General features: G+C 38.2%; 1 protein-coding gene and 1 long non-coding RNA gene across 2 annotated transcripts in view; one reads left to right on the top strand and one right to left on the bottom strand.

Annotated features, from left to right (window-relative positions):
- CDK13 (cyclin dependent kinase 13) overlaps nucleotides 1-21,971 on the top strand; it is a 59,172-nt gene that overhangs the window by 28,515 nt on the left and 8,686 nt on the right. The window contains exons 6-12 of the mRNA XM_015854951.2: nucleotides 10,064-10,253; nucleotides 12,021-12,077; nucleotides 15,071-15,172; nucleotides 15,285-15,362; nucleotides 17,391-17,507; nucleotides 18,482-18,613; nucleotides 20,876-21,081. Of these exons, the coding sequence (XP_015710437.1) occupies nucleotides 10,064-10,253; nucleotides 12,021-12,077; nucleotides 15,071-15,172; nucleotides 15,285-15,362; nucleotides 17,391-17,507; nucleotides 18,482-18,613; nucleotides 20,876-21,081 (882 nt within the window). The remainder of the gene's footprint in view (nucleotides 1-10,063; nucleotides 10,254-12,020; nucleotides 12,078-15,070; nucleotides 15,173-15,284; nucleotides 15,363-17,390; nucleotides 17,508-18,481; nucleotides 18,614-20,875; nucleotides 21,082-21,971) is intronic.
- On the bottom strand, nucleotides 12,502-17,384 carry LOC116652918. The gene is made up of 2 exons (XR_004306151.1): nucleotides 15,803-17,384; nucleotides 12,502-14,939 (listed from the first exon to the last, which is right to left on the bottom strand). It is a non-coding gene; the product is annotated as an uncharacterized LOC116652918 (long non-coding RNA).

Here is a 21,971-nt window from a genome sequence, read left to right as displayed (position 1 = left end):
TACAATGTTTCACCTCAGCCAGTTTGGGTTGTTATCTTAACAATAGCTTTTTTAGAAGGGATTTGTTTTAATTCTACCTAGGTCAAATATATGAAGAAGAAATGCAGCACATCTGAGTAGTGAGTTGCAAATGTAAAGAGTATTCAATTGGTGGTAAAACAGAAATGGTTTGTATGAACTGGGAGCATATACAATTAAGAGAGTTATATGTGGATCTTATATACCGAAGATCTGAATTTTTTACCTTTTTAATATTTAGCATGTGTGAGATAGGTATGAGACAGATTTGAAGCAGTTGGAGAATAGCGCGACTGATTAGTAATGTAATATCTTGATTCTGATGCATGAGTGCTGTTGGATATAGCATTTATCTTGGGTTTGTGGAGAAGGAGTATCTGTTCTGTGTATTTCTCTAGTAGCTCATCTGCCTATAGGCTTTTTCTCTTCCTTCCTATTACTCAGAGCTTATATGTGAAGTTAGGAATGGGACACCTGACTTTGTATGCCATGTTCTGCATTCATCTGCATAACAGTTATTTTAGTAGATAAAAAACTACTGAACATACCGTTGAAACTTCCTTTGATTCTCTGAGGACATAAAGCTTTATTTGGCTTGATCATACCAATGAGCTATAGATGCCACTCAGTGTTTTCCTAAAATATCAGAGCTATGGTTATTTTTGAAGATGTTTTTTTCCCAGTAAGCTAATGCAGGAGCAGTTGTGGGTGTCAGCTTTTTGTGTTAGCAGAAGCATTCTGATACAGTTGGTGCTTGTGACCAAGTCTGCTGCTAACTATGCTTTCCTTCACTCTTCCTTTTTTTGTTTGTTTGTTTTTGTCTGAGAAAGTTTGTGGCTTTTTCTGTGCAACTGTAATTGAAGAAAACAAGACTGGATTAAAACAGACTTGGAGTTGTAATTTAGGTGTAGTAAAATCCATAGTTCTTTGCAAGATTAGTTGAGCTGTTTCATCTAAATTTGCAAGAAAATTATTGTGAAGACCACCCCTCTTTCTCTGGGCTTTTCTCATCTCTGCTTTGTTCTCTTCATTATTCTTAGGACTCTCCCTTGTGCACCCGAGATGGTCCTCTTGTTCTCCATCACCTGTTTATCAACTCCAAGCTATTTGTAAATGATCAGCAGTCTAATTATGGAACTACCATGATAGCTTTTTACTGAACACATATAATTGCCCAATTTACCTTTTGTTACGCTGAATGTAAAGCTGCATGAGAATGGACTGGCTCCTCTTCATCCTTTCAACCGGAAGAGGCAGTTTTCAATTGATAACCCATCAAGGGTTGATGTGGAACTTTGTTTGGGAAACCCTAGTAAAAAGAATGTGTGTGAATTTCCTATTTAGATTTATAAGCTTGTTTCTGTAACTCATTCTAAAATCTAAGGTTACTTTAGGAAGGTTCAATTTTGAATGCAGTTGCTGTACAAAAAAAAGCCAGTATCCACCCCAACAGTACAGTAATATACTTGTGAAGAGGACTCTATGGAGTCTGTGGAATGTTGTTGTATAACTTAGCTAGCTACTTTCCTGTATCCATCATAGAGTACTTTGTCTGAAAGTTTGTTTTTTGAAAGGAGTCCTTGTCAGCAATCATGCTGTCATCATTCTGTTCCTCTGTAGCTAGTTTTATCTGGATTTCCTGGGAAGTTCAGTCAGATATGGAAAACTCAGTGAATACATGCTACTTTGAGAGGTTGTGGCGTCTTCTTTGGTGATATTCAAGACCCACTAGGACACATTTCTGTGTAACTTACTTTAGAGAACCTACTTTAGCAGGGCATTGGACTTAATGATCACCAGAGGTCCCTTCAAGCCCAGATCCTATGATTCTGTGAAGCTTTCTTTATGCTACTGCTAAGTTATCGGGATTAGTGAATGCCTGTGGGTGTTTCTTCATGTCTGTGTGCGTTACTTAATGCTGGTTTGGAGTAACTATAGGAAAGGTATGATTCTGTTAGGCTAAGTTTGTCTTAACAGAAAAAATTGTTCTGTCTTGCGATACCTAAGTGGAAAAACAAGTATGGCAGTGATGCCTTATTTAGTCTTAAGATGATTAATTCATAGGCTATGTCTTTGGTGTTTAAAAAATAGGTTTGTGTGACTTAAGTAGAAAGAAAAGATGAACGTCTTCTTAAAAGCACTGTATCATGGGTCCTAAAGGAGAAATGTTAAGGAAGTGGGTGATTAAATATAATCCAATTATCTAATCAATCAAACAAAAAATATTATCTACATATAACATAGTAGGGGCTAGGGGAGACTTATTAGTGAAATGAAAATGTGTTCAGCAATTCAGCAATCTATATACCATTCATAAAATGAGGCAGGGTTCCCATTTTAGAGCATTTTTATTTATAGGATACAATAATATATTGTATTATATATGTATACAAGTATATATGTATATATATGCAATGCATATATACAAAGATTTAATTAAAATTTTTACGTAATAAGGCATTTCCAGATCTCCAGTGGCCAGATTATTTGATCTGTATCTGATCAGATAATTTTAAGAACCCCAAAAACTTATCACATTTGGAAGTAATTAGCTTAAAAGCTGCCATCAGGTTAGGTTTTTAGATTATTCCCTTTCCCTCTCTGCCCGAAGCATGTGTATCTTAGTTTTGGAACAAAGGCATAGCTTGATATCCTGCTTACTGAATCTGTTTGAGTTGATGACAGTCCAAAAACCAGACTGCTCATGTCACACAAATTGTTTTGCCAGTTGTTTTTTTTTCTCACCTGAAAGTTGTGTACTGTAGAGTTAATAACTGTATCTGCGTAGCTCAGTCACATTATAGTAAAGCTTGTTTAGTGTTTCAATTGAAGAAACTTGATTACTGTTAGAGCTTCGTTAATTGCTTTTAGAGGAGAGGATGTGTTAATACTGCAGTTATTCTAAACTAGTACCTTACTTTCTGACCCTTACCAGTCTTTGCTGACATAATGATTTAACAGATAAGCTTTCCATATTGCAGAACAAAGAAGTAAGGCTAGAACTACTTCCCAAGTCTCCTTTGTTTATCATGTACCTCCCTAACAGATTCAGCTGCTATTATCCTTTACTCAGAACTAGGCTACCCTTCAGCTGTTCCCACTGTTGCTCTGTTAGTGTGTGCAGACAGTAAGGATTCTTACAGTCTTAGAAGATGAAAAAATGGAGATAAGCTGCATGCATTAACAATTAGAAATTGGAAAAGATGCAACCCCTGTCAGTGCTTTCTTGCAGCATGTGGAAATTGACTATAGGCTTCCTCCTGCCCCACAGGTACTTATCAGGGAGTGCAGGCCTTTAATAGAACAGCAGTAAGAAGAGCAACGTTAATATCAGATAAGTAATTCCAGGTTCATTTGAATTGTATATACTTTACTGAAACAGAGCAGTAGCTTATTTTATGATATTACTTATGTGGATATTGGGCAAAGCTGTTACAAAACAAAAGTGTGTCATTTTGTGGCGTTATTGAACACATGACATCATAAAGGAAAGGATGATTCTTCTGTCCTTAATGTTTTCCTTTTTGAGAAAAGAATATTTGTGATATTTGTGTAGCATGAACTAAAGGATGACATAAACTCAGACAATGGGGTAAAACTTTTATCTATAAGCAGTTTACTTCTTGAATATTTATAGCTTATTTTCCTATTACAGAGCACAAAACTTCAGGCCTCCTATCTAATAAAAACCTGTGGAAATTTGAAATGATCAATAAAGTAATTTTGTTTTTGTTGACTGAAATTACAGACATCAGAAAATGACATTTTATTTCTCTAAAATCAAATTAGCAGAAGTTTCACTTCAGTTTGCTTAGTAACTCTTTTGCAACTATGATCACTCTAAAAATAGTTTGAATAATACTGAAAATCAGATTTGTAATATACTTCCAAAGCTGGTAGACTGACTTTAGTAGGTTCTTGTAACCTCTGAAGAATGTTGAACTCTGACAGATCATAGAATGGCTTAGGTTGGAGCGGACCTTAAAGATCATATAGTTCCACCCCCCCCCCCGCCATGAGCAGTTGCCAACTATGATCAGGCTGCCAGGATCCCGTCCAACCTGAGCCTTGAATGCCTCCAGAGATGGGCATCCACAACCTCTCTGGGCAACCTGTTTCAGTGCCTCACCACCCTCTGAATAAAAAATTTCTTCCTAACATCTAATCTGAATCTACCCTCTTCCAGTTTAAGGCCATTCCTCCTTGTTCTGTCAGTATCAGACCATGTGCAAACTTGTTTCACCTCCTGCTTGCAAGACTCCCTTCAATCCTGGAAGACCACAATGACGTGTCCCTTGGGTCTTCTCCAAGCTGGACAAGCCCAACTCCCTCAACCTTTTCTTCATAGCAGAGGTGTTCTAGTCCTTTGATCATCTTCATAGCCCTTCTCTGGATCTGTTCCAACAGCTCTGCATCCTTTCTGTACTGGGAGCTCCACTCTTGGACACAATACTTCATGTGGTGCCTCACAAGAGCAGAGCAAATCACCTCACCCTCACTACTGGCCACCCCTCTTCTGATGCAGCCCAGGATACCATTAGCCTTCTGGGCTGCAAGAACAAACTGCTGGTTTGTGTCCAGCTTTTCCTTTGTCAGGAACCTTAAGTTCTTTTCCACAGTGCTGCTCTCAGAGAGTTCTTTTCCCAGTCTGTACTTCTATTTGGGATTGCACTGACCAAAATGCAATGTCTTGCACTTGATCTTGTTAAATCTTGTTAGATTCTTGTGTGCCCACTTCCTGGGTATGTCCAGGTCTCTCTGGGTGTTATTTCTTCATTATGTCATCTTCACCTCTCATCTTGGTGTCATCATCAAACTTCCTGAGGGCTACATTAAATCCCACTATCTGTGTCATTTATGAAGATGTTGAGGAGCACCGATCCCAAAACAGACTTATGGAGAACACCACTAGTCATGAACCTCCACCTGGACATAGAACTAATGACAACAATCCTATGGCTGTGACCATCTAGACAATTCTTTATCTACCTAATAGTCCAGCCTTAAAGTCTATATCCTCTCCAATTTAGAGGTAAGGATGTGGTGCAGAACCATGGTAGTAGGCTCACGTAAGTCCAGGTAGATGACATCAGTTGCCCTTCCTTTGTCTACTGAAGCTGTCATTCTGTCATAGAATGCCACTAGATTGGACAGGCGTGGTCTCCCCTTGGTGAAACTATGCTGGCAATCTCTGATGACTTCTATATGTATCTTAACATCTCTTCCAGGAGGATCCACTCCATGATCTTCCCAGGCACAGATGAGAGGCTTGCTGGCTTGTAGTTTCTCAGATCTTCCTTTTTCCCTTTCTTAAATGTTGGAATGATTGTTTTCCTTCTTCCAGACACTGGGGACTTCGCCTGACAGCATCAGTTTTTCATATATGATGGAAAGCAGCTTGGTGACCACATTAGCTAGTTCGTTCAGAACCCTGGGATGTATGTTATCTGTCCCCATAGGCTTGTACACAGTCAGCTTCATGAGGTGGTCACAAACTTGCTCTGCTTTTGCACTGGGAGAGATTTTGCTCTCCTGATCCCCACTTAAAATATCAGGGACATGAGAAGTATGAGAGGCCTGACTGGGCATGAAGACCAAGGCAAAGAACTCGGTAAGTACCTCAGTTTTTTCCATGTCTGAGGAGACAAGCTCTCCCTTTTCATTTATCAGTGAGATTGCGCCCTCTTTTGCCCATCCCTTCTGCCTAATGTATTTAAACAATCCCTTGCAAAGATCTTTTCCATCTGCACATTAACAGAAGGTTAACGCCATCCCTGCACATCCGGCCAGCATCCTTATATTCTTCCTAGGCCACCCACCCCCACTTCCACATATTATATTTTTCCTTTTTTTCCCTTAGTGTGACCTGATGATCCTTGTTAGCCATGTGGGTTTCCTGCCTCATCTTTTGTTCTGGGCAGTGGAGAGCTTTCATGCCCTCAGAAAGGCATGAATTAAAATGCTTCCAGCTCTGTTCTGTTCCTTTGTCCCTATGGGATCTTGTCTAGCAATTCCTTAAAAAAGCCTAAAGTTTTCTCTCCTAAAGTTCAAGGTCCTGACTCCACTCTTTGCCAGGCCTACATTCCTCAAGATCACAAACTCAACCAGGGCATGATTGCTGCAACCCAGACTGCTTCTGATCTTCTTTAATGATCTTCTTTGTGTTGCTGAGCATAAGGCCCAACAATGCTTCAGTTCTAATGAATCATCACACCATGTTTCTGCGATAGCAATAAAGGTGTTGTTTTCCAGTTGATCCTCACTTTTTCCCCCATGCTGAGTGCATTGGTACAGAGGTACTTTAGCTAGGCTCTCAGCAGCATTACCCTTCCTAGAGGACTCCTCCCAAAAACGTCTGGAAAAAATCTTAAGTTTTCCCCTGCTGCTTCCTAAAGTGTTCTCTGACTCTTCTCTGTTCCTCAGCAGTACGTTCCCTTTGACCCATCGAGTCTTGTTTAAAACCCTGATGATAAGCTTCACCAGCTTGCTGCCTAGTATATTCCTCATAAGATGCAGTAGGTTAAAGGCATCTACTAGCACCTTGTTCCCCGAGCTTAGCTATGGTATCCCACACCTTGCCATGTCTTGCCAGGCTTGCTGTCACACCTTTCCTGCTTCAAACCTAGTTAATGGCCTTCAGTGAACCCAGCTAGCTCTTGGGCCTGAATTCTTTCCCCAATGACATAGGTTGACCCCATCAGCAGCCATCGGGCCAAGTAAACTGCCACATGGTTTGAAAACAAAATAATAATAGCAAAAAAATTCCTGAGGTAATACCAGCTTCTCAGCCATGTATTTTTTTCAGATGAGTTTTCCTGCTCCTCTCAGTATCTCTGCCACTGAAGGGATAGAGGGAGGCACCACAATGTTACTCCTGCTCCATGCACCAACTGCCCCAGTCCATTAAAGTCCCATTTGATAGCCCCCAGGCTTTTCTCAGTGATTTCACTCCTGCTGGCCTGAACTGTCAATTAGGGATAATAATCAGAAGGGTGAACTAGACTGAGGTTTCTCCTAGAAATGTCCCTGACCTGGACCCCAGGGAGACTGCACACTACAGGTAGGAATACAAAAGGAATACCCTGCCATGCGGTAGGTATATGGAATACCTTACAGGTCAGGTCTGGCTAATGTATGTATTGTGACCTCTATTCCTCTCAGAAGGGAATCGTACTTCTTTCCTTTTTGGTAGAGGCAGTCTTGAGGCATGGAGTTGACCTCCTTACCCTAGACAACCTATTGGGTGGACCTTCCACCACATGTCCCTCGAGTACCAGAACGTCAAACCTATTTCATAAAGGCACCTGGGAAGGTGAGGTAGGTAAGGGAGAGTATTTTCCTGTGATTCCAAGCAGGGACCTGCTTCCATTTCTTTCCATGTCTTAAGTCCTTTGCCCTGATGGTAACGGCAGGGGCTCTGCCACTATTTGGGGTGTATTACCATGGTGCCTTTCTTGTAGATATGCCTCCTTGAGCTCTGCCACCAGGCTGAGCAGATCTTTCACCTGCTCGCACCTCGTGAAGGTGGTGCCTCTGCCATCTTGTGGGGGCAGCAACAGACTCAGGCACTCCCTGTAGCCAGAAACCTGAACCTCCACATTTTTGAACAAGCACTCAGTCTGGTTAGCCACATTATTTTTGACAAGGGTTTTCCACCTAGTGGAGGCCACAGCTTGATTTGTTGTCTGGGGGACAGCTGATAGGTCAGTCTGTTCCCCAACTGAGGAGGGATTCTGCCCTCTTTGCGCAACCTGCCGTGCCATGCTCTAATTGCTCACTCTGTGCTGTGCTCTGTTAGGGCTGCCTTTGTGCTTGTAGGGTGTAATGGCATGCTCATGGCCCCATCCCTGTTCCATCACAGGGGGTGGTAACTTGGAGCTTCTGGCTGACAGGAGTTCAGTTGCCCTGAATAGGCTGTTCCTTGCTTCAGTACAGAAGGCAACTGCACCAGCACTGTCCACCTGCAGAGAATCAAAAATATTTTAAAGTATATTTCAAAACAAATCCTGACATTGTTTACTATATAGATATGTACAAGCATAATGGATCAGTACATTTGCCCTTGTGCTGCTATGGAAAGAATGCTTTCAGCATGTATACTTCGTGCCATTCTAGTGTATGTTTCCTAAGGAGAGTTGCAGGGAATACAAATAATTGGATGTCATCTTCCAGGTATTTCTCTGCCGTGTGTTTGTTTTTATTGTAAATTGTCTCTATTGTGAACTTGTTTCAGGAGGATACCAATAGTGTGATTGCTGGTTATAAATAGCACTGAAAAACTCTGGGAATTCATAGGCAGAGCAGGAAATTGCTCAAGGCATAGGATCTGCTTTGCATATAGAAGAGAAGGCTGGATTCAGCTGTTTAACCGAACAGCTCTGAAATGTCGCTGACCCTACTCTTTCCCCTTATCACATGCGCAGGGTGTAGTCTGCTGTCATGACAGAGTTGACTTCCGTTTGCATTCCAGAACAAGAAGGTACTGAGGTCATTGGTATTCAGTTTTGTTGAGCTGACATCTTCTGAAGGGGTCATTTAGATTATTCTGGCGCTGCTGCATTAGTATCACGTGGGTTGGTGGTTTTTTTTGGTTTTTTTTTTTTGGTTTTTTTTGAGGGATTTTCAAATCCGTCATGCTTTGTCCTTCAGCAGTTGTCAGTCAAGCAGAACTAACGCTAGTTGCTAGCTGTCCGGTTTCCAAAGGCCAAAATTAGGAACCTCTGTGCTTTACTGTATAGGACCGGTGAGGCGCACTGGTGAATGGTTTAGGCAGATATTAATGCAGCAGGCTTCTGTTGCTGTATAGCTGTTAATGCTTGTCTTTCCTTCGTTTTATTGAAGTGGTGGGACTGTGTTGAATCTGGTTGATTTATCTTCTGCTCCACCTTCTCTGTGCACCCAGTTGGGTATTTTATAAATGTTTTTTTACTTTCTCCATGTTGCTGTCCACAGCAGGGCAAAAAGAGATGGATTAAAACCCACAAACCTCAGTCTCCTGGGCAGTGGCCTGTAGTTTAGTTGCTTTTCACTGATCTTTAAGTTTCACACTTAATGTGTAATTTTTACCTGTTTGTTTAAATATTAAATCCTAGGCGCAATTTCAGCTTGATAGCGTTTTTCCTTCTCATTTTCAGCCACTGTGCAAGAAAGCACATCAGTTTGCCAAAATCTGGCTGTAAATGTATGTTTTAGCAAACTGAATTCCCCTTTCTGATACAAGACTTTCACTGACTTCTGAACTGGAACTTCTCATTTGGAAGCTAGAACCTGTGTTGAGTTCTTGTTGGGCAGAAGCTTCTTTCACTATAAAGTGATAGCTTTAAAATCTCTTGGGGAGATTTTTGAAAATGGAAGGTAGACAGATCCCACTAAATGAAGTTTCTGCTTTGCAACCACTGCTCTGCAGGGTCTGTGTTGTATCAGCCCTAGAGTTAAGATTCAATGCTAAACATCACATCATGCTGCTGGTTGGATATTGCTGTCTCAGGTGCACATAATGTTTTCTTTTTAGGAACACTTGTGTATATCAAAGACCTGTGGCTTTAATGGGTTTATTTATGGAATAACATGAGCTAACATGAGATATGGCCAGATACTGAGAGAGTGATGAGGTGCTGGAACAGGTTGTCCAAAGAGAATGATCTGTACCTGGAGGTGTTTAAGTCCAGGCTGGCTGGGGTCCTGGACAGTCTGATCTAGTACTTGATGTAGTGGCTTGTGACTTTGTCCATGGCGTGTTTTTGTTGAGGAGCCATAGGGAGTGCCCATGTTTATAAAGCACTGCATTGTAGAATTTTTTGTTTTCACAAGCATTTAGTGATTAGAATAATTGTTTACACAGAAAGGCAATATTATGAAAACACTTCATTAGATTATTTTATTGCTGTTACAGGAAATGAGGTGCAACTACAAACATTAATACAAAAAAAACCAACCCCATGTAATAGTTGTATGAAAAACAATTCCCTCTTTCAAAAGTAGAGAATAACGGTGTTATTGGACTGCTGATGAATCGGTCTCTCTGTTTCCTGTTTCTCCTTTCTAGGTGCATTTTATCTGGTATTTGAATATATGGACCATGACTTGATGGGACTGCTGGAATCTGGTTTGGTTCATTTTAATGAAAATCACATAAAATCATTTATGAGACAGCTGATGGAGGGTTTGGCCTATTGCCATAAGAAGAACTTTTTGCACAGAGATATAAAGTGTTCAAATATTCTACTAAATAATAGGTATGATTAACACTTCTAGTATGTAAATATTGTATGTTGGGATCTTATTTAAATCTTTTTTATATTCTTTACATTTCACTGGCTTTAATCCTAGCTTGTTTAGAAGTCAATTGTAAAATAACAATCTGGTAATATTTCTGCTTGATGCTGGATCTGGCAGTTATCTTTTAAACTTGTATGTTAAAATAGCAAGGTTAAAACTCGTGTCTGTTAAGTGAGAGTACAGGGGAAAGTTATCTTGAGTTCAACACATTAAAAGTTAAAAGTTTTAGGAAATATGTTTGTGTATTATTCTTACCATCATTTCAAAATGAAGTGTGGAAAGGCTGCCTGTTTGTGGCAGAATTTAGAAGTCTTCACCCTCATTAATCAGGGTAATGCTTTAAAACAATACTTGATTGGGCATTTTCAATCATATCTTGGCTTGCAATTACAGCTGTGATCAAAGGGAGAGAAGAATTTGTAATCACAAGAAGTCTAAAAAAAAACAAACATATTAGTAAACACGCTTCTGTTGAATATGCAACAGCAGCAGAAATTAAAATCACAACTGCAACTCACTGTTAGGAAGGATACTGAGAGTAAGAAACAGTGCTTTGTTGCTGTGTAGAACTTCTGTCTCTGTCTTCAATTCTTATACCTGTATCTCAGTGATCCTGAGTGGTGCTTGAGTACAAGGAAGGTGAGCCTCAGAGCTGGGAAGGTTCGCACATTCTGCTTAAAAATCTGCTTATGCCATTGTTGGAGATAAAATACTGGGCAAAATGGATCAAGCATCTTATTTAGTAGGGCCCTAATTTTGTCCCAGGTTTGTCCAAATTGAATTTTTTGTCTTTTTTTTTTAAAATTAATATTAGACTGTTTTCAGCTCAGGATGACACCAAACTTGCAAGACTGATATAGACCCTTAAACAGATGTACACATGCTTCCACATCTCTCACCTTGCCCATTCACCGTATCTTTATTTTGTGTTAGTCCAGTAGTGATGCTGTCACTGTGCATGTCTGGGAGCTCAGAAGCTGAGGTATAACTTGACATTGGAGAAGAGCACGTTACACTAGAGTCAGTGCCATGAAACACTGCCAAATGTTTTCTGTGTATGCAGATTGCTTTATGTTTAAATCATCCCAGCTTTATAGAGGGTGAGGCTTCTTGAGTAGTGAAAATGTATGTGGCAAAAGCAAATGAAGAAAGCCAGGCAAAGCTTTGTATCACCCACATTTCCTCTCATATGTGGGAAAACTCAAAGGCTTAGGGTTTGTGTCATTCAGCAAGTTGGCTGCTGGCAAAAATAGAAGCCCTTATCTGGTTGGTTATCCTGATTTGAAGACCATGCATAAGCTTCAGAAGAAGAAAACAGTGGTTAGACTTCCTAGAAAGAAGTAGGCTTGCTGCTAGTTTTCTTTGTTTTGTTTTGATTTTCTGTACAAATCCTTATGCTAGCAGTACTTCAACTATCAAAGGATCAAAAAATAAAGAATTTTCTTCCATCAGTTTTTTTTTTTCTTGCAGTTGTTAGTTTGAATGTTTAACAGTATACACCCTAAATTTTGAGTACCATACACTGATGTAAATTCCGCTTTGTCACTGTATCTAATTTTGCTAATTTTTCTTTGATACTGAGTAGGTTAGCGTATTTATTAATTGAAGAGATACGTGATTTGTAAGGCATTTCCTGAAGCTCAGTTGCAGCTGTCTGAAAATTTGAAACTTCAGCTAGTTTAAGCAGGGTTAACTCCTAAATAATTCTTTCCTTTTTCCACCAGAGGGCAGATAAAGCTTGCGGATTTTGGGCTTGCTCGGCTGTACAACTCAGAGGAAAGGTAAGATACAATTGTACTGTGAAAAAGCATTGAGAGGTATGTCTTTCATAACTTTTAAGTATTACGAAGGCTGAAAAAAACCCTATTTGTTTGTCTGGAGATGTTATTGTACTGTAACATAAGTAGCGTTGCTTAGGAAATTGAAAGAAGTGCATGTTATCTTACCAGCATACAAACACAAGGCTCCCTTTGTACAAGTGTATTGCCGTTCTGACTATTGCGGATAAATATCTGTAGAGAGGGGCCATATATTGTTTCAAGATTAAGAGTTGCAGTTTTAATTAGGTTACATCCTGTAGGCTTTTACTAAATGTTAGTTTATGGTCCTGTAAACTTATGTTCTTTCTATTGATGTACCTGGGAAAAGTTTATTTAGGAACAGTGACATTTTTGTGCTGACATAAATCCATATCCATTTACTGTCTTTTTTTTTTTTTTTTTTTTAAGCATTACTTTTGTGTAAGGTTTAATCTTAAATTTGAAGAGGTTTATTGTGTTCTTCAGGCAGTCAGTCCTGTTACATCTGTTGGAAACAGAGATACAAGTTTAAATAAAAGCTATTCTGAAACTTCTTGTGACTTGTGCTTCTGTTGTTAATGGCTTTGTTACAATTATACTCCAGGAAACAGGTGCCCAGCTTTTATGTTTAAGAATATTAATGTATATATATATATGTATGTATATATATATATAGTGGTGTTATGTATTTGTTACTTGGACTGAGATTTTCAAAATTAAGGTTGAATGTTGATTACATCAATATGTTTGACAGCTGGCTGGATATTGAGAATGTTAGGTACTTAAGCTTACTTTGGGTTCTGCATGCCTAATTTGGGAAACTGTATCTGCATTATCAGTTTTATGAGTTTATTTTCTCCCAGACCTCTGACGTTCTTGGATGCAACAGTGTTATTTTCACTGTCTTCTGAGCTGTTATTTCAGGCGCATTTGCTTAAGTAATGACTGGGGAAACAGTTTGGAGTACAGTATTGGGGTAAGATAGTTTTGAGGAGCTGGTAGGCAGTTAGCAATAGAACTAGAGGAAACGGGCTCAAGTTATGCAAAGGGAAGTTCAGGTTGGATGTTAGGAATTCTTTTTCTCTGAAAGAGTGATCAGAAGCTGGAATGCACTGCCCAGAAGGTGCTTGAGTTACCATTCCTGGAGGTGTTCAGGAAGCATTTAGATATTGTACTAAGGGACAGAGTTTAGTGGGAAATATTGGTGGCAGGTAGACAGCTGGACTGGATGATCTTGGAGGTGTTTTCCAATCTTGTCGGTTCTGTGATTCTAATTCACTTTCATTTTGGATGTACTTTTGAGATGATGCCATCCTACCTAGCTATTTTAATCTTCACCAAGCTGACTTCTTGTTGGTTTACTGTCATTATTTTTAATATCTTTTCTAATTTAATTGTTGATTGTAGAACTAAAGTTCAACATCCTTACAATGCAAATAAGATTTTATTGAATGTGAAAGCTACCTCATTGTAGATAAATTAAACAAGACAAATATGTGCTTACTCTCACTAATAAAATCGCTAATTGAGCTTGGGAAGATTATTTGAATCTCATTAGTATATTTTTGGCAATTCTTTTGTTGTTCATTTTCCTTCTGAACAGCTTCTGACCTGCAGTAAGATCAGTACTTGATGTACACTAACAAGCATATAAATGATGATTATGTTTATGTATTTTACTTTTGTTTTACTGCTGTTGGAATGACACATTTTTCAAAAGGTTACAGAGTTTAGTTAGGAGCAGAATGGAGTGGAAATAAAATTGTAACTGAGTTCCAGTTATTCTAGTTTATTCTTCAAGTGTTATTTTGGAGGCTTTAATATGTTTAGAGTACAGATATGACAGATTTTGTGAGAAAACAGCTGTTCAAACAAAAAGGACAATATACTTGTGTGTGTGTGTGTGTGGCTTGTCTGTAGAGGAAGTCCATACCATGTAAACAGTTTGAAGATGGATGTTTGCTTCACAAATATATGAAGGAACTGCTTCCAAAAAACCATGCTATATTAATTTTAATAAAAAAATAGGGGAATGTATGAAAAAAAGCTGGGACAGTTTTGCAGAAATTATACCTGTAGTACTAAGCATGTTGCAAGAGCTTGTAAGAACACTGCAGTTAACACTACTCTGCATTCTCTTTGGACTTACCTATTGGTATTGGTAAACTTGAGATCTTAAAACTAGAATGATTAGGTTTTGATTATTTTTGAGAACCACCCTACTGTTGTTCCATCCCCCCCACCCTTCTCTTTAAAAACAAAGCAAAAACTAAGTATAAAACAGCTCAACCCTAACATCTGCTATGACTCCCATTCTGAACTGTTGATGCTGTATCTTGGCCAGTCCACAGAATATGCAAGTATAAGATAGTAGAATTCTTAAGTTAGTGTCAGGGTGGAAAGGATTATTCACAGAACTTCTGGTTAGAGCTGTAAAGAATTAAAAATGTTGAAATAAAGGAATATATAAGAAATGGTCCAGACTTAGAATTCAAAGTTGTTGAAGGATATAGTAGTTTGAAAGAGAGGCTTTGTTCTTTCCACAGAGGAAAGTGACAGTTTTTCTCCTTTTCAAAATGTTTGTATAGATCCTGGGTTCAGTAGTCAAATAATTAGCAGTTGTCAAGAAATCACTTTTTTATCAAAGCAGATCTTTTTCCTTCAATGGCTAGCAGTGTAATGAATGAACAATATTGCTGTTTAATTATCCAAAATACAGAATTCACATAACCACCTAGCCATCTCAATGCTACATGTGTATCTCTGAGGTCTTGTTTCAGACTGTTCTCCAATAGCCTTGGTCAGATGGTTGTGTTGCTTTTGTGCAGTTGCAGCTTTGTAGAACTGGAAAAAAAAGGGAAGACAATACTGTCCTTAAATAACACCGTAGAATTAAATCTCTCAAAATATCACTTTTTTTTCAGAAATGAGATTGTAGCAAAATGATAGTTCTCTTTTTTTGCTCCCCCCAACAGCCGACCATATACCAACAAAGTCATTACATTATGGTATCGACCTCCAGAATTGCTGCTTGGAGAAGAAAGATACACACCAGCTATCGATGTCTGGAGCTGTGGGTAAGAGTTTGGTACAGAAGTTTAGCAAGCATAACAACAAGCCAGCAATAAATATTTCTGTCAATCTGTACTGGAAGCCATACTGATGAAATTGCATAAAACTGTTTTACAGCTGCATCCTGGGTGAACTTTTTACAAAAAAGCCAATATTTCAAGCAAATCAAGAACTTGCTCAACTGGAACTTATAAGGTAACTAGCAGGCACTACAACATGGTAGGTGCCTGATTGCCAATCTTTTTCACGTTGAAAACAAGGGTAACACACTACTAACATTTACAAGTACTTGATTATCACCCTAAGTGAGATATTAGTGGTTTTCAGAGGCACATAGAGTGTCTTATGCTTGGATGTGGAGAAGTGTTTCAAAATGCAGCTGGAACTTATCCTATTACTGAAGTTGTAAGGGAGTGTAATTCCTTTTTAAGATGGCATCACAAATTCCTTACAGCAATTCGAAAGAAAACGTGGTCAGTAAGGATAGCAGGTTTGGGAGGTGCTTTGTATGCTACTTGCCTGAAGAACGTGCATTGAGTTTTCCCACATGTGGGCTTTAGTATTTTCATATATTTCTCTTCCCTTACAAACTGCCAGACACCCTATGTAGGTGAATATTTTGTTTCTTTCATTACCTCAGTAAATTTTAGGATGGCATGTTTATAACTCCGTGGAACCAGTACATCTTGTTTTCCCCTTTATTTTGCAAGCAGAAATTGCTCTTGATTCTGAGATCATAGGTGACCTCATAAGTGATGAGAGACCCTCTTCCTAAAAACAAGGGGGAAAGAGGGTGAGTCCTGTAGAACTTACAGAACCAGAAGAATAAATAAAATTATTTTAAAAATCAAAGTATTTAAAAATGTAAGTTATATATTGAAATGTTTTTCAAGGTAGATTAAATGTCAGGATGCTTCTGTGTAATGTTTTACTAGCTGATGAGGAGAAACAAAGCTTTTAGGAGGTGCACAACATACCAGTGATTGTTCTTGGTAGAAGAATGAAATGTCTTGATTTTGGAAATCTTTGCTTTTGTCCACTAGATGGCAGTGAGAGTGTAGTCATCAGAAATTTTACCTCCTAGATTTCTTTCTGCTGGAAGAATGCCGGCAGATAGCTGCTTGTAGCTATTTTTCCTCTTCATTCTATTCAGGATTATGCCTTTGGAGGCTGTTTAAGTGTAATATATCAGTTTTATTTTATCATTTTATACACAATCTCTGTAACGGTCATGTTACAGTCAACAGTTCTACATCTTATTCTAATTTTAATGCTCAAAGATAGAACTGAAGTAAATTCTGTTAGAAAAAGATAGAATTTATTTATATTTTCCTGAAAGTAATGTATTTCAAACATAGTCAGATTAGTTTGTGTAGCATTAGGAACATAAATAGTTCATCCTTAGGTCTCTTGCACAAGCAATTTAAATTAAATAAATGCAAAAGGGTGAACTAGGGAAAGATATTTCCTTAGCAAGTTGTTCTTTTATGAATGCCTTCATCAAATGTCTTAAACATTGCATGATAAATTGCCATTCCCATTCTTCTGATAAGCGTGGTATTAGGCTGTGCTACCATCCTTGATGGGACAAAACAGGCATGGACAGTGTGAGAGGAATGACGCTAAGGAGAATTCCATATATGGAGATAGATTAGGCCCGACACAGAAGACTAATAACTGAACTGAAAAAGTAAAGATAAAAATATGCAAGATTATGCTACTTAAAGTTTGCATCTACCCTTAGGACTTCACTTTTGTTCTTGTTTTTCCTCCAAGCGCATCTTCTTTGTCAACTAAATTCTTGTTAGTCTTAACAAGTTAGTACTTCTTCAGGCATTTGTTATTTCTTTCTTCACTGAAACAGCCCAGCACCCTAGATCTGGGATATCCTGTTGTTTAGATCAAATACCTGGAATGGTGTCCAGACATAGTTAATTTTCATAATGTAACCTTTTGTGCAGGAGATGCTTTAGAGTGGTTGGGGCACAGAAATAGTGGATTTTGTGAAGTTTAGTTTGTGAAGGGTAGTTACCTTTCTTAGATAATTAACCATTCCTTAATGGCGTTAAGCCTCATGCTGTAGAGAAATTTTAGCTAAATGAAACTGAATTTTAAGATTAGAAAATGAGTTTTGTATGTACTGTACTTCTAAGAATAAAGCAACAGCTGTGAACACCTGTGCTCTTGGATCTCATACCTTTCTTTTCCCCTCTTTTTGTGCAGTCGAATTTGTGGGAGTCCTTGTCCAGCAGTGTGGCCTGATGTTATAAAACTAGCTTATTTCAACACGATGAAACCAAAGAAGCAATATCGTCGAAAACTGAGAGAAGAGTTTGCATTGTAAGGATAAAGGATTAGTTTAGTCAATTGTAACAGCATTAAGTGTTCCTGGCATCTTTATGAACTTGATGGATGTTCAGCCAGTTTCCAGAAAACAGTCATGAGAAGAAAAATGACTTTAGATTCTTAGAGGATTCCTGCAGAGCTTGTATTAACCCTTATTTAATAAAGTTTCAAGAAGGCAGAAAGAAGGCCCTAAAATTTCAGCCACCTGTCAGCTTTCACCTAAGGAGACATTTGTTTTCCATGATTGGTACACCTGCTTGCTTTCCCTGTCCAAAAAACAGCTTGGAGTACTTAATTGTTTTTTATTAGGACAACTGGTTACAGCCAAATATGAAGTCTGGTTAATGTTACAGTCTTCTGGGTCATAAATTCATTCAACACAAGAGTTACCTGAACCATGTATTCTAAAATACTGTGTACCATTGGACCATTTTTGTGCAAACATCACACATGAAAGTTATGGAAAGCAGCTGGAGATTCAATTTAAAGGGATTATTCCCTTTCTTCATCTGCTTCAGGGTTCAAGATAAATGTATCATCCTGTTTGAACTAACAAGACTTTCCTAAAGCAGTAAAGTTGTTTTGATTGGTCCATACAAAACTGCCCCTCTCTGTGCACTAAATTCCATAGTGTCAAGTAACACTATTGTCTTGGCTTCAAGTGTGTTGGGTTTTCTAATATTTTTTTTATGTTATATGTTTTTTGTAAGAATAGTATTTCAAGCAAATCAGCCACATAAACACAGTTGCTCACAGTCACTCTCACCTCTGCTTAAAAAAAAAAAGCACGTGGGTTTATATGTTAATAGAAGTTGATAAAGATGAACTTTATTTGCCTCTTAAGTGTAAGTCCTGGCTTCATTTTAGATGTTAGTTATTCTAGAGAGGTGTTCTTATTAAAGCTTTTCACTGAAGTATGTGATTCAAAAAACAGTTGATGTTTTTTTTTCTGTTATGTTCTTTTGCAGCATCCCACCAGCTGCATTAGATTTGTTTGATTACATGCTTGCTCTGGATCCCAGCAAGCGCTGCACAGCTGAACAAGCTCTTCAGTGTGAGTTTCTGCGAGATGTGGAACCATCTAAAATGCCTCCCCCAGAGTAAGTTATTTCCATTAGTAATATTATTTACACCTATGAAACTGTAACATGTACTGACTTCATTAAGCTTGTTGTGCTTCAGTTAAAGTAGCTTGTAGATGAAAATTGTCAATATGTACAGTTGGAGATTCTGCACTGAAATGCTGTTTTATGGCTCTTATGTCACAGTATCAGTGGCTTTGAGGATGAATTTGAATTGATGTGCCTGGAATTAGTGACCATTATTGTCATTTTTAAAAAAGGAATGTATCTATTTATTGCTGTCTGTGTCTTCCAAGGGTTTTGGTGCCCCTCATGAACCCAGATTACCTTCTTTAATGTTTTGGTTTTTTTCAGGCAAAGAGGTATAAAATTGCTTCTGACAAGTCTCAGGATGACCCATGAAACGTATCAGTCAAAAGACAGTAATAGGAAAAGAATAGTTTACCCCATTCTGAAGGCCAGAGTTTGCTGTAAAACTCCCAGAAGGAAGCAATCTCTGAATAGAGATTTTTCTCTCATTGCTGCCAGCCCTTAAATGAAGTTAGGGAGGTGTGGACCCAGGGTTTTGCTTCCACGTGTGCTCCCAGGGCTAGCTGTGCTTCTTCAACAGGTGCTCAATCATGCTGTAATCTTACAGGTCCCATACAATGATAGAATAACATTTGGTAGAGAATTCTTTAAAGGTATCTGAGAGTTAAGGTAAAATACCATTCATGATTTACTGTGCCAAATGAGATGCCTGGTTTTTTGTTAGTGTGGGTTTTTGTTTGTTCTTTCTCTCCTCTGAGTAGAAATGTATTGTGGTGTTCCGTAGTTTTATTTACAGAGACTTGATTGTCATTTTAGGCAGTACAAATAGTATTGGAACAAGCCCTGAGTAAAAACAAAGAAAAACATCTACAGAGTCTGCAAGTTTAACTTTTCCCTTGAGATAGCTGCTTAATGACAGAATATCTAATAGTCTGAATAAATTGTACCTTCAAGGCTGCCTGTGCTTTAATTAGTTACCAATTGGAAAAAGTACTTGAGCTTTATCTAAGAATTTCATTAAGAACCTCTCAAGACTTACCTGTTAGATATAGAAGGTTGTAATGAAATTGATGCAGAAGACTGAGTCTTTTTCCATCATCTGAATATTACAAAACAGCAGTATTAAATATTAAGCTGTTCATTAAAATCTCAGAACCTTACTGCTAACGCGTTTTGAATTAAATGAATAGGAAGAAATTGTTTTCTTCTTTTCAGGGCCTTGATAGTTCATCTATTCTAGAAACTGATGTAGAAAAATTAAAAACAAACAAAGAAACTGTCCTTTGGTATCCCTTTAAAAACTGACACCAACATTTGTCATAGTGAAATGAAAATGATGACTTCTCAAGAAAGAATAAAGTTGCTCACTTGGAAGAACCATGCTCAGTGCTGACTGCAAGTACAGTAGGATAATTCTCATAGTTTCTTGATTGATCCAAGCTGTTGTTGACTAAATACCTGTCAGGTCTTTTGACCTGCTGTTCTGTGGAGGAAGACAATGTAGAAAGCAACTGTCAAAATTTCCTTTCCAGTGATTCTTATCATCTGTCACCTCATTTTTTACACGTTCCTGGGTGAGAGAACTGCTCAGACAGTTACTACTAATATGCAAAGGGAAAACAGAAGGACCTGTTTTAATGCCATATCTCAGTATTTCCATAAGCTATGGGATGGGATTCTGTGTTCCTCAAGAGATCCGAATTCGGATGCCTGTAGGGAGGAATAATAATGAGAAGACTGAACTAATGTCAGATGAGTTCTGTAGAAGATATTTTTCCCCTGTTTTTATCTGTCTTAAAGGACTAGAGGTATCCCTTGTTCTTCCTAGCCACCTAAATTTGTTAGTGTTAAATACTGTTTATTCCTGCCACATTTTTTTTTCCCCTTTTTTAGTTGCCTATGCTGTATAGTTACCAATACTGGATAGCTACCTCTGTTACTGTGAACAAATGTAACTGCACGGATGTGGTGCTTATACAAGCAAGAAAGTGACATTCTCATAGTAAGATGCACGTTCCTGTTCTTTGCGAGAAAGATCTGCATTTGTGAAATAGGCAACTGAAAAAGAGATTTTACCCAGGAAAGCGTATCTGGCTTTGGATGTTTCCCAGTGTATTTCTAAATTCCAGCAGGTTAATCTTTTCAAATGCTGTGTAATGCATAATTTGAATGTGTATTTTACCATGGTGGTTAAAAAACATTTTTTGTAAATCTGGTATAAAACTGATGATCTCTAATTGTTCTTTGCAGCCTTCCTTTGTGGCAGGATTGCCATGAGCTCTGGAGTAAAAAACGCAGAAGACAGAAGCAAATGGGCATGACTGATGATGCAACAGTGACTAAAGTCCCTAGGAAGGATCTGTCTCTAGGCATGGATGAGAGCAGAACCAACACCCCACAAGGCATGCAAACTTCTTCCCAACTCAAAACTCAGGGCAACTCTAGTGTAGCACTTGGTCAGTAATATTTTCAGTTCTTAAAATTACTTTCTGCTTGGATTGCACCTTTAGAAATTTTAGGTGTTATTTTCAGAGTATTGACGTCTCCTGGATTCTTGAAGGAGGGAACATTATTGTAAGTTAAATCTTTGTTACAAAAGATTTGCCTTTATTTTTGGGAACTAGGCATTACTTTTTATTCACATTATTTATTTTTTTAAATCAAGCCAGAGCAACTATCTTGCTTTGTATTTTTGAGGAGGTTTTATCCCATACTCACCAGTAAATCTTCTGTAATCCTACTAGTTTGTTCATACTCTAAGTTCATCATAGTCTTCATAGATTGGGGGAGCTATGTTGGTACTGAAAAATTGGCAAGAAGGCAGACTTTATAACAGCCATGACTTCAAATAGAAGAGATTACCTCAGCATGTCACTTTAGCCTTCATGTTTCCAAGCTGTTTGCGCTAAACCAACTCAGAAAAGAAACAATAAACTAACAAACAAAAACAAACCAACCACCCAAATAACTTATTAAAAAGTAGTAACTACCTCTGCAGCTTACACAGCCAGTAATTCAGAAACTTAACTGAAATGTCTTGCTTGGATGCTTATGTAGTGAAGAATAATATAAATAGTAAAGTAATGGTCTCCTTATGTGGAAACCAGTTGAGATGATCAGCAATGAATACATACCTGGTAAGTTTAGTTTAGACCATTTTTAATTGCGCAAAGTGACCTTAAATCCTATGACACTTACACAGATGTTCATCTGCAGAAAATCAATACATGGTTCACTGAGCATAGTAGTTCTTGAATACTAGCTGTCTTGAATCAACTCTTCATTTAACAATGGAGCAGAACTCCAAATATACTATGCAAAGATAAACGTTAAATATGTACATATT

This window comes from Coturnix japonica, chromosome 2 (assembly GCF_001577835.2).
Source record: "Coturnix japonica isolate 7356 chromosome 2, Coturnix japonica 2.1, whole genome shotgun sequence".
Taxonomy (NCBI): domain Eukaryota; kingdom Metazoa; phylum Chordata; class Aves; order Galliformes; family Phasianidae; genus Coturnix; species Coturnix japonica.
This window is presented reverse-complemented; position numbering and strand designations above follow the sequence as displayed.